Genomic DNA, 14,168 nt, shown 5'->3' on the forward strand with positions numbered 1-14,168 from the left:
TGTGGTTCAAACACTGACTCAACTCCTCAGCTGAGCTACCATGAATACATTAAAAGAGAAGGCCTGCAAGCTACACTTCAGCTCCCTGCCCCACCTTGCAAAACCAGTCAAGTAAATGATCCACTATGGATGAGGTGTGTACCTAGCACAGCACAGCTCCCAGAGGTTTACTACATACAGAAGGAAGTTGAGTGGCTATTGCCACCATGGTGCATCCAGAAGTGCCAGGGGTGCAAGGGAGCACTTTTTATTTTAAAATGGGGGCTGTATGCAGATCATGTGCCATCCGTTCCGCACCCCTGCCATCTATGCCACCCCCCTTGCGATGCTGAATAGGTCTGTCATGGGAAGAGTGATGGTCCAGTCCCCTGGTCCAAGCTCACCAGCCTGCCTTCAGCTCCCCTCCGTTCCTCACTCGATGGCTTCCAGTGAACACCAGGACTATGCCTTGCCCATCCACTCACCCTTCCCTATTTATCCCATCCATGGCCTCAGCATATTGCTTGCTCAAGCCCCAGTCACCATGTTTGCTTATGACCCTGCATCTGTGAAAGGCAATCCAGCCATTTTAAGGCTGGATCTGAGTAAGGGGCACACAGGGCAAGGCTAGCTAAGAGAGCAGCATATGGAGTAGGCCCTAACTGAATTGTTTTGAGTTGCACATCCACCTGATGGGCCAGAAATACTACCAGATGGTCATGAACCAAGATTTGCCTCAGAAGCAGCTGCTACAAGCTGTGCTCCTTCTTCACAGGTTTCCTCAGCCAGTGACTCTGCCAGAGCCTCCTCCTTGCCTCTCTTCAGTGGTCTATCACACTAGTCTTCCCATTTCTTTCAATGACTCTCACACAAAGAGCAGGAGACAGACACAAAAAACACATGCCACTGCTCTTCTGTGAGTGGATTCTGCAGCAACTCAGCTGATGAAACACTGTCCATTGTGCCCAGTTTCTGGGGGACAAGTCACTGGGATCCCTCTTGGGGCAAAATGTGATGCCAAGTCTCTCCCAATACCACTCCCTAGCAAGGAGCCACCACACATCTAGCATTTAAACAGTACCATCAAAAGAGGGAAAGAACCAAGACTGAATAGCCAGTGTGTTAACTGAACTCCTAGTCAACAAAGCAGGGCTGCATTAATTAGGGCAAGTCATTTTCAGCAACTGAGTGGGACTTCTTCCACTTCATTGCCCTGGGATCTTCACAGGGACCTCTGTGCCACCTCTGATCATTCTCAGAAATGCCCACAGGCAACAGATAAAGTACGATGCCACCTCCAGAAGTGGCACCAAGGGTCATGGGACTGCTAACACGGCAAGGTTGTACACTGTGATCATATCACTCTTTGGAATAGCCAATGCAACCTCAAGCTCAGGAAGGTTGCTGGCAAACCACAAGAGAGGATGGAGCAGCTACTGGGGTGAATGACTTCACATCCAGGTTAGTCTTTTGCCCCAAGAGGGAAAGGGGCAAGCAGCACCTCTGAGGCTGATGTGTCTCAGCATGCACTTTACTCAACTCCAGTCCATTCCATGCATCTGCTCTGATGGCGTGGACTGGAGATCACAGAAAGCTTATGGTGAAATATATCAGCTAGCCTTGAGGGTAGAATTAGAATCCCAGAGTTGGAAGAGACTCCTAGGGGCAATCTAGTCCAACCCATTCTGCCATGCAGAAAGACAGTCAAAGCACTCCCCGTGACAAACAGCTACTCAGCTTCTGTTTAAAAACTTCCAAAGAAGGAGACTCCACCCCCCTGCAAGGTAGAAGCATCTTCCACAAGATGTCTCGAGAGGTGTGTTGTCTCCCAGGGGCAAAGATCCGTGATGTGACAGAGAGGCTGACAAGACTGGTCAAGCCTACTGACCAATAGCCCTTCCTTTTGGTCCACGTGGGAACCAATGATACTGCAAGACACAGCCTGCAGAACATCAAAAGGGATTACGAGGCGCTTGGTAGGAAGCTGAAAGGAATGGATGTACAGGTTGTCATCTCGTCTCTTCTGCCAGTTGAAGGGCATGGTCCAGGAAGGGAGAGGAAAATAGCAGATGTGAACAACTGGCTTCGCAGATGGTGCCGCCGAGAAGGATTTGGATTCTTTGATCATGGGCTGCGGTTCCATGAGGAGGGACTTCTTGCAACGGACGGGTTGCATCTCACGCCAGTTGGAAGAAATGTCTTTGCCAACAGTCTCAAGAACTTGATCAGGAGGGCTTTAAACTGAGTTCCGAGGGAAAGGGAGACAATATTAAGGAAGGCGAAAGGGATGGCGAAAACAGTCAAACTGGCATAGAGGAGACAAGGCAAACAGTGCAAGGACCCAACAGTGGGAGGCAAAAAAACTTGCACAGGCAGCAAGTAAAAGGGAACCATGGTCTGCGATGTCTCTACACTAATGCACAGAGCATGGGAAATAAGCAAGATGAACTCGAACTCCTAGTACAACAAAGCAAATATGATATAATAGGCCTCACTGAAACCTGGTGGGATGAGTCTCATGATTGGAATGTGGAAATAGAGGGGTATAACCTTATTAAGAGAAATAGGCCAAACAGGAAAGGAGGAGGAATAGCACTATATGTCAGAGATATTTACACCAGAGAAGAGATCCTGGACATCAATCATGGAAGCCAGGAGGAGAGCATCTGGATAAGAATCAAAGGGGAGGGAAACAACAAGGATGTTACGGTGGGAGTCTACTACAGACCCCCAAGTCAGACTGAGGAATTGGATGATATCTTTCTAGAACAGATGACCACACACTCAAAAAGGAGAGATGTAGTAGTGATGGGTGACTTCAACTATCCTGATATTTGCTGGAAGTCAAACTCAGCCAAATCCTCAAGGTCTAGCAAATTCCTCACTTGCCTGGAAGACAATTTCATGGTCCAAAAGGTGGAAGAGGCAACAAGGGGGACAGCTATTTTAGATCTGATCCTCACCAACAAGGATGACTTGGTTAATGGGGTGCAAGTGGTGGGATCCTTAGGTGGAAGTGACCATGTTCTCCTGGAGTTTGTAATACAGTGGAAAGGAGAAGCCAGGCAGAGTCAGACACGCATCCTAGACTTTAGGAGAGCGGATTTCAGTAAACTTAGAGAAGTATTGAGGGCAATTCCATGGTCAGAAATACTAAAAGAGAAGGGAGTTCAGGACAGATGGGACTTTCTCAAAAGGGAGATACTGAAGGCACAATTTCAAACAGTTCCAGAGAGAAAGAAAAATGGGAGAAGTTTCAAGAAACCAGGATGGAAGACTAAGGAACTTTCAACGGAGCTGAGTTTGAAACGGAAGATGTATAAGAAATGGAAAAAGGGGGAAATCACCAAAGAGGAATTCAAAGAAATAGCAGGCATTTGTAGGGTAAAGTCAGAAAAGCTCAAGCGCAGAATGAACTCAGTCTTTCCAGAGAGGTTAAGAAGAACAAAAAGGGCTTTTTTGGATATGTCCGCAGCAAACGGAAGAAGAAGGAAACGGTAGGTTCACTGCATGCAGAAGATGGCAAAATGCTAACAGAAGACAGAGAAAAGGCAGAGTTACTCAAGACCTTCTTTGCCTCCGTCTTCTCAGAAAAGGAAAAGGGGCTCAACCTGAAGATAATGGAGCAGAGGACAGAATAGGGGAATTTCAGCACAGAATAAGTAAAGAGATAGTACAGGAACACCTTGTTAATCTAAATGAATTTAAGTCTCCAGGACCAGATGAACTAAAAGAACTGGCAAATGTCATATCGGAGCCAATGGCAATAATAGTCTTTGAGGACTCCAGGAGAAGAGGAGAGATCCCAGCAGACTGGAGGAGGGCAAACGTTATCCCCATCTTCAAAAAGGGGAAGAAAGAGGATCCCAACAATTATCCTCCAGTTAGTCTGAGATCAATCCCAGGAAAGATTCTGGAGCAGATCATTAAACAGAGAGTCTGTGAACATCTAGAAAGCAATGCCATCATCACAAAAAGTCAACATGGGTTTCAGAGAAACAAGTCATGCCATCTCCTTCTTTGATAAAATGACCATCTTGGTAGATGAAGGGAATGCTGTGGATATAGTATATCTTGATTTCAGTAAGGCCTTTGACAAAGTTCCCCATGATATTCTTGCAAACAAGCTTGTAAAATGTGGGATAGACAAAGGAACTGTTACATGGATCTGTAATTGGTTGACCGGCCGAACCCAAAGGGTGCTCAGCCATGGCTCCTTTTCATCCTGGAGAGAAGTGACCAGAGGGGTGTCCAGTGGGGCTCTGTCCTGGGCCCAGTGCTATTCAATATCTTTATCAATGACCTGGAGGACAGAATTGGGAGCATACTTATCAAATTTGCAGATGATACCAAATTAGGGGGAATAGCTAATACTCCAGAGGACAGGATCAAGATTCAAAATGACCTGAATAGACTAAAAAGCTGGGCCAAAGCTAACAAAATGAAATTCAACACGGAGAAATGTAAGGTATTGCACTTAGGGCGGAAAAATAAAATGCACAGATATAGGATGGGAGACACATTGCTGAATGAAAGTACATGTGAAAGAGATCTAGGAGTCCAAGTAGACCATAAGTTGAACATGAGTCAACAGTGTGATGCGGCAGCTAAAAAGGCCAATGCAATTCTAGGCTGCATCAATAAAAGTATAGTGTCTAGATCAAGAGAAGTAATAGTGCCACTCTATTCTGCTTTGGTCAGGCCCCACCTGAAATATTGTGTCCAGTTCTGGGCCCCACAATTCAAAAAGGACATTGAGAAACTGGAGCATGTCCAGAGGAGGGTGAGTAAAATGGTGAAAGGTCTGGAAACCTTGCCCTATGAGGTAGGACTCAGGGAGATGCTGGGGATGTTTAGCCTGGAGAAGAGAAGGTTAAGAGGTGATATGATAGCCCTGTTTAAATATTTGAAAGGATGTCACATTGAGGAGGGAGCAAGCTTGTTTTCTGCTGCTCCAGAGAATAGGAAACAATGGAGCAATGGATGCAAGCTCCAGAAAAAGAGATTCCAGCTCAACATTAGGAGGAACTTCCTGAGAGTAAGGGCTGTTCGACAGTGGAATGCACTCCTTCCTCGGAGGGTGATAGAGTCTCCTTCCTTGGAGCTCTTTAAACAGAGGCTGGATGGCCATCTGTTGGAGATGCTTTGATTTGGATTTCCTGCATGGCAGAAGGGGGAGGGACTGGATCAGGGCCCTTGCGGTCTCTTCCAACTCTATGCTTCTATGATTCTATGATTCTTACCCTCAGGAGGTTCTTCCTAATATTTAGGTGGAATCTCTTTGTCCTGCCATTGGAATCCATTGCTCCGTGTCCTAGTCTCCGGAGCAGCAGAAAACAAGCTTGCTCAGTCCTCAATCAAATATTAATCATGGCTATCAAGTCACCACTTAACCTTCTCCTCCCCAGGCTAAATATACCCAGCTCCCTAAGACTTACGCCTCTGCTGCTCCGGAACAACCTGCCAGAGGAGATCTGTCATATTACCACCCTGGAAGCCTTTAAAAAGGCTATTAAGACAGATCTCTTCCAGCAGGCCTTCCCAGATTAGCCTCCCCTTACTGATATCATCACCCCCCCCCCCGATGAAGACACTTTTTTACCCAAATCTACCCACAATTTTAGTGAATTCACATTGGAATTTTTTACTCTTTCTTGTTGTTTAATCTCTTTTTAAGGTTTTGATTGTTTTTTTATGCTTGGGGGCGGCTGGGATATGGGATTGTTCTTTTTAACTGTAATTTTTAACTGTACACTGTTTTATACTTATACTGTTGTAATCTGCTTTGATTCCTCTGCGAAAAAGTGGAATACAAATAAATGATGATGATGATGATGATGATGATGATGATGATGATGATGATGCTTTTAGATCCATTCCCAGCTCTTCCCTCTCAGGGTGAACAAGAGACTCAGGGGAAAGGATACTGGTGCCATGATGACTTAAGGCACTGCAGAATGAGAGTGTAAAATGAGAGCTGGCCAAGCTTGGCTGGGGGCAGACTTGTGCAGCTCAGGGAATTCTTGGGAGACTTATGGAAGGGGGATAAAATAGTGAGGCTTGTTTCTGACAGGGGAGATCTGGGAAAGATGGCCTAGTGACAGGGAAAAGATGACACAGATAAGGGAAAGATGACACACAGATGGGGAATGAATGCAGAGAGAGATAGGGGATAGAGTAAAGCTGTAAAAGTCAGCAAGGAGGAAGAACTGAGATGGATTTTGGGAAGATGTGAATGATTACATACTTCAGGGGTTAATGTTTGATCTAACCGTGCATTAATAAACTTCTACTAATTTATTCTTCCTTACAACTGTGTCTGCCTGTTCCTGTTTTGATAGACAGTCTGGTCACTCTTACCACAGTGAACCAACTGAACACTACATCTACTGGTCCCCAAAGGGATCACCTTAAGACCCACGCACCCCATCCAGGAAGGGATCATAAGAGGGGGAAAGGGACAAGGTGGGTAACAGAAGCCCAAGGGGTTGGAAGTGTGGGGCCAGCTTGAAAAAGGGATCTGTCACAGAGACCCTCTCTATGGCACAGTTTAGGTTAACATAAATAGTGATCAAGAAATGCTCAAGCATTTTAGAAGCTGAACAATGCAACTGGCTACCTAGAAAGATTGTAGAAACATTTTCTGGTCAGGCAGCTCTTAAAGCCATTAGGATTTCAGACACAAGGAGGTCCCTGCCAAAGTATGTAGAGCTTAAATGCTGCAGTACTTTCCACTAAGGCAAACTCATGCTGCCCTCTTCCAAAAGGCCATTTTTCACTTGTGTGGCGCTTGAAATGCAGAGCCCAGCATCAGGGTCCTCCCCTCCCAACCCTGCACATCTGCACATCTCACCTCATCTATGTTTCTGAGCCACTTGCTGATGTTTTCAAAGCTTTTGGCATTGGTGATGTCATACACTAGCATGATCCCCATGGCGCCTCGGTAGTAGGAGGTGGTGATGGTGTGAAACCGTTCCTGCCCAGCTGTGTCCCTGTGAAAAGAAGCAGAGAAACCATTAGAGGCCCAGTAAAGCTCCGGGTAAAAGTGCCGAAAGGTAGTGGGAAGAGGACACAATCAGAATGAGCCCTGAACACCTGCCCTCAACATGAGCTCTACTGCCCAGAAGGATCATTTGCAATCTTCTTGTTTGCTACTCGAGCTCTTTGTCTACTAGAGGGCACATCCCAAGCATACAGTGCCCAGTGAGACATATCCTTGCCCATTCTGGCAGACGCACACCTCCTAGTAGTAAGGTTGCTTCAGGAGCCTGCTTAGATAACCTGGGAAACAAAAGGACATTACTCACTGGTCACTCTGGTTCTCTGAGTAGCCACTGCTGAACTCATACTCATAGATCCCTTCCTGCACCTGCCCTGAATGCGTGGAATTTTCTAGGGCTGAGCAAGTGTCTTTAGGCAGCTGACCCACCTTCTTTACTGCCCATTATCAAGCAAAGATTATAGCAGCACAAATGTACACCCTTCTTTTTTTGGGGGGGGGGGCTGTTTGACCTCTCAACCCCTCATGGAGCAACAGTGACAGGCAAGGAGCCTGTTTTTCTTCTTCATGGCCTCTGTGACTCACACTTACAGGAGACAGAAGAGGAATACACTTGTACAGAAGCCAAGAGGGTGTCAGATAAGAGAGAATAGTAGTGTTTCTCCTTAAGGTGTGTCATGTTCAAATTCCACACCCAAGCAATTCAGACAAATAAAATTAGATGGCTGAAACCACAGAGGTACCTTCTAAAAGTCTGGAATCTGGATGCCATAAAGAAAAGTCAGACACACTGCAGCATCTCTAGTGCAAGGATGCAAATTCTATGGACCTCCAGATGTTTCTGGATTGCAACTCCAAGTAGTCTTAGCCAATACAACCAATGATGGATGACAATGAGAGCTGCAGTTCAGCACCATCTGGAGACCACTCAAATCCTGCACCCAGTAAAGGAATTACTTTACCTTCTTACAAAGGAGCCAATTTAGCCAGGCAGTAGCCAAAGTCAATATTGCAACAAACCTCTTTGCCAACTGCTGAAGAAAAACAGAACTGACCCCGTAACATAAAAAGTGGTGCTGGGTTTTGCATGCTGCTACTTTATGGTCTATCTAATAGGCCCTAGCTCTACATGCAGCAACCATGGACAGGGTGTTGCCCAGCAAAGGGCACATTCGAAGAAAGAATATATCTGGTAACAGGTGACGCTGTTTCTGAGAGAAATCCAGAAGTCCACTGCTTTACTTTTATGAAAACAAAGGAACCAAGAACCAGACCTTAGTGTGCTGGGCTTACAAGCTCACCTCACTGATGTGATAGCAACAACCAACAAAACTCTCAACAGAAACGGTCCAACACCTACCTAGTCGGGCACTGTGCCTACACTCCAAGAAGAAGCTAGAGGATGAATATGAGGGCACAGGTTCCTCAAGATCTTCAAAACTTCTTCGCGTGGGGATGAACTAACCATGAGGCAGCATTGCTACAGACAAAGCAGGGAGAGAGTGCTACTAAATATACTCAAAGGGAGCCACAAGGAAGACCTTTCTGCAAGATGTAGTAAGAAACGAAAGATGTGACTAATGGTGAAGTCAGCCACTGACATGGAAGCTGATTCCAGAAATTTATGGAATATTTTCCACTTGTCGTCATAAGACTTACAGTCATAAGATGTACTAGTCTGACTCCAGGATGGCCAGTATTTCTGGTAGATGGTGTGAGGTGCATTTATCTTCCACACAGCCAGTCCTAGGGACCCCATCAACAGGTCTAGGCAATTCTGGAGCCTCTGCCTGATACCAACATGAGATGGGCCAGCCACAGCTTCAAAGCCAACAAGGGCACTGCACCGGGTGCCGTCTTGTCAGTTTTTGATGTACTCTTGTGACAAGAGGGAAATGAAGACTGAGTCTGTGACCTATTTAGGCTTCTGTGTCTCTAACTCCAGTGCCACAGCCTGTCATTGCCTTTAGTCAGTCGGCAAAGAATTTCCCATCATCATCCAATGGAGAATTATCAACAACCAATACACCAGGATGAAGATGTCACGTTGCCTGGAGACACAAAGGAAGAGGAACAGCCAAAGCTGTAAGCATCAAAATTGCGATGAGCACATGACTGAGACCAACACTCTTTGTCTTCAGATGAATACTTACCTGTCAAAGTGCTAGCATTTTACTAGGTGAATATTCAATGGCATCAGAATACCATGTACAATATTAGTATCATAACAGAAAAGGCAAAGGGTGCTCAACCTGAAGATAATGGAGCAGAGGACAGAATAGAGGAATTTCAGAACAGAATAAGTAAAGAGATAGTAAAGGAATACCTTGTTAATCTAAATGAATTTAAGTCTCCGGGACCAGATGAACTCCATCCAAGGATATTAAAAGAACTGGCGAATGTCATATCGGAGCCATTGGCAATAATAGTCTTTGAGGACTCCTGGAGAAGAGGAGAGATCCCAGCAGAATGGAGGAGGGCAAACGTTGTCCCCATCTTCAAAAAGGGGAAGAAAGAGGATCCCAACAATGATCCTCCAGTCAGTCTGACATCAATCCCAGGAAAGATTCTGGAGCAGATCATTAAACAGAGAGTCTGTGAACATCTAGAAGGCAATGCCATCATCACAAAAACTCAACATGGGTTTCAGAGAAAGAAGTCATGCCAGACAAACCTAATCTCTTTCTTTGATAAAATTACCATCTTGATAAATGAAGGGAATGCTGTGGATATAGTAGATCTTGATTTCAGTAAGGCCTTTGACAAAGTTCCCCATGATATTCTTGCAAAGAAGCTTGTAAAATGTGGGCTAGACAAAGGAACTGTTAAATGGATCTGTAATTGGTTGACCGGCCGAAGCCAAAAGGTGCTCAACAATGGCTCCTTTTCATCCTGGAGAGAAGTGACCAGTGGGGTGTCCAGTGGGGCTCTGTCCTGGGCCCAGTGTTATTCAACATCTTTATCAATGACCTGGATGACAGAATTGGGAGCATACTTATCAAATTTGCAGATGACACCAAATTAGGAGGAATAGCTAATACTCCAGAGGACAGGATCAAGATTCAAAATGACCTGAATAGACTAGAAAGCTGGGCCAAAGCTAACAAAATGAAATTCAACACAGAGAAATGTAAGGTATTGCACTTAGGGCGGAAAAATGAAATGCACAGATATAGGATGGGAGACACATTGCTGAATGAAAGTACATGTGAAAGAGATCTAGGAGTCCAAGTAGACCATAAGTTGAACATGAGTCAACAGTGTGATGCGGCGGCTAAAAAGGCCAATGCTATTTTAGGCTGCATCAATAGAAATATAATGTCTAGATCAAGAGAAGTAATAGTGCCACTGTATTCTGCTCTGGTCAGGCCCCACCTAGAATATTGTGTCCAGTTCTGGGCCCCACAATTCAAAAAGGACATTGAGAAACTGGAGCATGTCCAAAGGAGGGCGACAAAAATGGTGAAAGGTCTGGAAACCTTGCCCTATGAGGAACGACTTAGGGAGCTGGGGATGTTTAGCCTGGAGAAAAGAAGGTTAAGAGACGATATGATAGCCCTGTTTAAATATTTGAAAGGATGTCATATTGAAGAGGGAGCAAGCTTGTTTTCTGCTGCTCCAGAGAACAGGACCCGGAACAATGGATGCAAGCTACAGGAAAAGAGATTCCAGCTCAACATTAGGAGGAACTTCCTGAGAGTAAGGGCTGTTCGACAGTGGAATGCACTCCTTCCTCGGAGGGTGATAGAGTCTCCTTCCTTGGAGCTCTTTAAACAGAGGCTGGATGGCCATCTGTCAGGAATGCTTTGATTTGGATTTCCTGCATGGCAGAAGGGGGAGGGACTGGATCAGGGCCCTTGTGGTCTCTTCCAACTCTATGCTTCTATGATTCTATGATTCTATGATTCTAATGCCAGTGTAAAATCGCCATATTACAACAGTATAAAATTGCTTTAAAAACATACTTAAGTTACAAACAGATAAAACATACATCTAAATGAGAACCTTCCTTGCTTACCCATTAAATGCTTGCTTAATTAAAAATGCCTTTGCTGGCTGGGGAAAGGAAAGCAGGGAGGGAGCCATCCTAGCCTCTCGCAGAAGGGAGTGAAAGTCCCATAGCACTTCATAAAGACTAACAGATAAGTTTTGCCAAAGGCTTTTGTGGACTGGACCATCCGGCTTCCTCAGATGTATGGCATGTTATTCTCAGCAGACATATATCTAGATGTGTATATGGAAGGAGGAACATATACACTGAATGACAGCTAAGTGCAAAAACTACAGTCTGCAATCATTGGACAGAGCTGTCAAACTCTATCTTTCCCCAGCCCTTATATACATCTGTGCCTTCAAATTGCCTGTTGACTAGCAGCAACCCCATGAATTTCATAGGGTTTTCTTAGGCAAGGGAGCCCCAGAGGTGGTTTTGCCAGTTCCTTCCGCTGAAACAGAGCCTATGGAGTTTGGGATTCTTTGGTGGTCTCCCATCCAAGTACCAAGCAGGACTGACCAGTCTTAGCTTCTAAGATCAGCTGGGGGTCTGATGCCTGTGTGTGTCTAAAGTGCCTTCCAGTTGTCTGTTGACTTCATAGAATCATAGAATCATAGAGTTGGAAGAAACCCCAAGGGCCATCCAGTCCAATCCCATTCTGCCATGCAGGAAATCCAAAAAGCACCCCCATTGACAGATGGCCATCCAGCCTCTGCTTAAAGACCTCCAAGGAAGGAGACTCCACTACACTCCGGGGGAGTTTGTTCCACTGTCGAACAACCCTTACTCTCAGGAAGTTCCTCCTAATGTTGAGGTGGAATCTCTTTTCCTGGAGCTTGCATCCATTGTTCCGGGTCCTGTTCTCTGGAGCAGCAGAAAACAAGCTTGCTTCCTCCTCAATGTGACTTATGGCAACCCCATAGATTTTGTAGGGTTTCCTTAGCCAAGGAATCTCCTGAGCTTTTTCCCAGTTCCTTCCTCTGAAACAGAGCCTACAGGACCTGCTATTTGTTGGTAGTCTCTCATCCAAGGACTAACCAGGGCTTACCTGGCTTAGCTTCCAAGATCCTGATCCTTAACCTCAGTCTATTTCATTCCCCACCAAACACCACCAGAAACACAGTCTAAAGGCAGCCGGTACACAAATGCGGCACATGCTAAAGATGGGGAAATAGGCATTAATACTGAAATACTGAGTGGTTTAAACTGGAAATTTGATGAATGTCCTTTGCCTACCCTGGAGAATAATGCTTTTAGAAGGGAAGCAATGCTGTCATCTTAATGCTTTAGTATTAATAGCAGGGGAATCATGTAACAGCTAAAATGCATCAGCATGCTCTGAAAGGCTAAGTAGTCTGTGTGGTATGGAAGGGAATTGTCTCCAGCTATGAAAGCTCTCCTGGTTTTCACTAACTCAATTTCAATATCATACTCCTCTCTGCAATGTGATGACATTCCCATAAGCTTGGTTTCCCCAGCCAATTAAGCATATCAGCTCTGGTTTCACTGCTCACTAATTTGCTTTTCGGCTTTCTTTGGTGGGCACAGCGAGCCGAAGAAGGAAAGTTTCCTTCTGTGGGACTTCCAAAATTTCTGGGAATAAGTCATGGTCCTGCAGCGATCAGCGGAACCAACTAGGATGCCCAATTTCGCCTCTTAAAACAAGGCCTGTGATCAGCGTCAATCTCTACATGCAGAGTTGCATGTTAATTGTTCTATGCAACTCTTCTGATGAACCAAGACACCAGTTGTGCAGATGAATGTACAACGAAACATACACACTCCTCCATATATGTGCACCTTCATATGCAATATGCAGTCCATACCCACATGACGTGGCACTGCATGAGGCACTCCACTTCCACATTGTAAGCCAAACATGGACGCTCTGCAAGGGGGGGAAAATGCCCAGCCACTTCCATAGGGGAACTTACACATGTGTAAGGCACCCACAGGATTACTAAACAAAAGGAATGCAAAGAATCCCATTTGCACAGGCAATTGCACAGAGGACTTTTGCTTCAGATGCCCCTAGACTGTGGAATGACCTGTCGGATTCGACAGCTGAATAAGCTGTCTGAATTTTAAATGGCATTAAAGACCAGTCTCTTCCAGTAGGCTTACCTTGATTATATTTAAATTGTGAATTTTGAAAGCTGAATTTCAGATGTGGATTGTTTTGATATGTGTATATTTTATTTGCCCTTTTAAATTGATGTGTGTTTTAACATGTGTTTTAACCGATGTTGTTTGATCATTCTTCCTGTGCCCTGCCTCTCTCGACAGGGAGAGTCGGGTAATAAATAAAGAAATAATACTGTATACTTAATTCCAGTCCTTAGCAAACAAATATCCGTATCTCTGGTCAATATTTAACTGGACATGGGAGGGGGAATTCAGGCTTCTCAGGGCCCTTCCCTTTTGTCTGTGGGGTTGGCAGGAGGCATCTGAGTTCTGCTGCAGGAGGACACTTCGCTATGTTACTCTGACCAAAAATCCACAACAAACTTCAGGTAGATCAGAAAGTTTATTGTAAGGACTAACTAAGTAGAAGTATTCCTGGCCACGTCTTTGGTGAATCTGAAGAACTCCAAATAGAGACAGAACCTTAGAATTCCCCAGACCCCTCCCTTTGAGTTGGGTCCCTTCGGTTTAGCCTTTGATGTAGAATTTCAGGAAAGAGGGGGGGGGGGGGGGGTTGGCCATTTGGTTCCTAGTTCATCTACCAAGTAGAGATCTAAGACTATATGCACCTTTGGTATCAGTTTACCAACAACCTCTCATAAAACTGACTAACTGCCATGCAATACGGCCCATTCCTCATGGTGGCAGCCCCCCTATTCTCAAAGTGACTGTCTCTACTTCCTCTCTCTATATGTGTATCTATATCTTCCCTATTTGTGGGTGAGAACCTATTCCCTGACCCCCACTCTGCGGTTTATCTATCTATCTCCCTATCCCTCTCTCTCCCTCTCTCTCTCTCTCTCTATCTAATCTATCTATCTAATCTATCTATCTATCTCCCTATCTATCTCCCTATCTATCTAACCAAACCTCATGGCAGAATACACCCTGAATGACTGACTGAAGGTGGATTCTGACACCCCCAAAGGCAGAAGGCTCAGTGGCAGTAAAGCTGGTAACCGGGAAAGACCAAGCTTTTGTTTCTGTGACTGCCAGTTCAGCTGCAAGAGT

General features: G+C 45.2%; 1 protein-coding gene across 1 annotated transcript in view; it reads right to left on the reverse strand.

Annotated features, from left to right (window-relative positions):
* RAB10 (RAB10, member RAS oncogene family) overlaps positions 1-14,168 on the reverse strand; it is a 64,392-nt gene that overhangs the window by 11,029 nt on the left and 39,195 nt on the right. Inside the window, exon 3 of the mRNA XM_042455691.1 lies at positions 6,833-6,971. Within this exon, the coding sequence (XP_042311625.1) occupies positions 6,833-6,971 (139 nt within the window). The remainder of the gene's footprint in view (positions 1-6,832; positions 6,972-14,168) is intronic.

The sequence above is a fragment of the Sceloporus undulatus genome, chromosome 1, assembly GCF_019175285.1.
Source record: "Sceloporus undulatus isolate JIND9_A2432 ecotype Alabama chromosome 1, SceUnd_v1.1, whole genome shotgun sequence".
NCBI lineage: Eukaryota > Metazoa > Chordata > Lepidosauria > Squamata > Phrynosomatidae > Sceloporus > Sceloporus undulatus.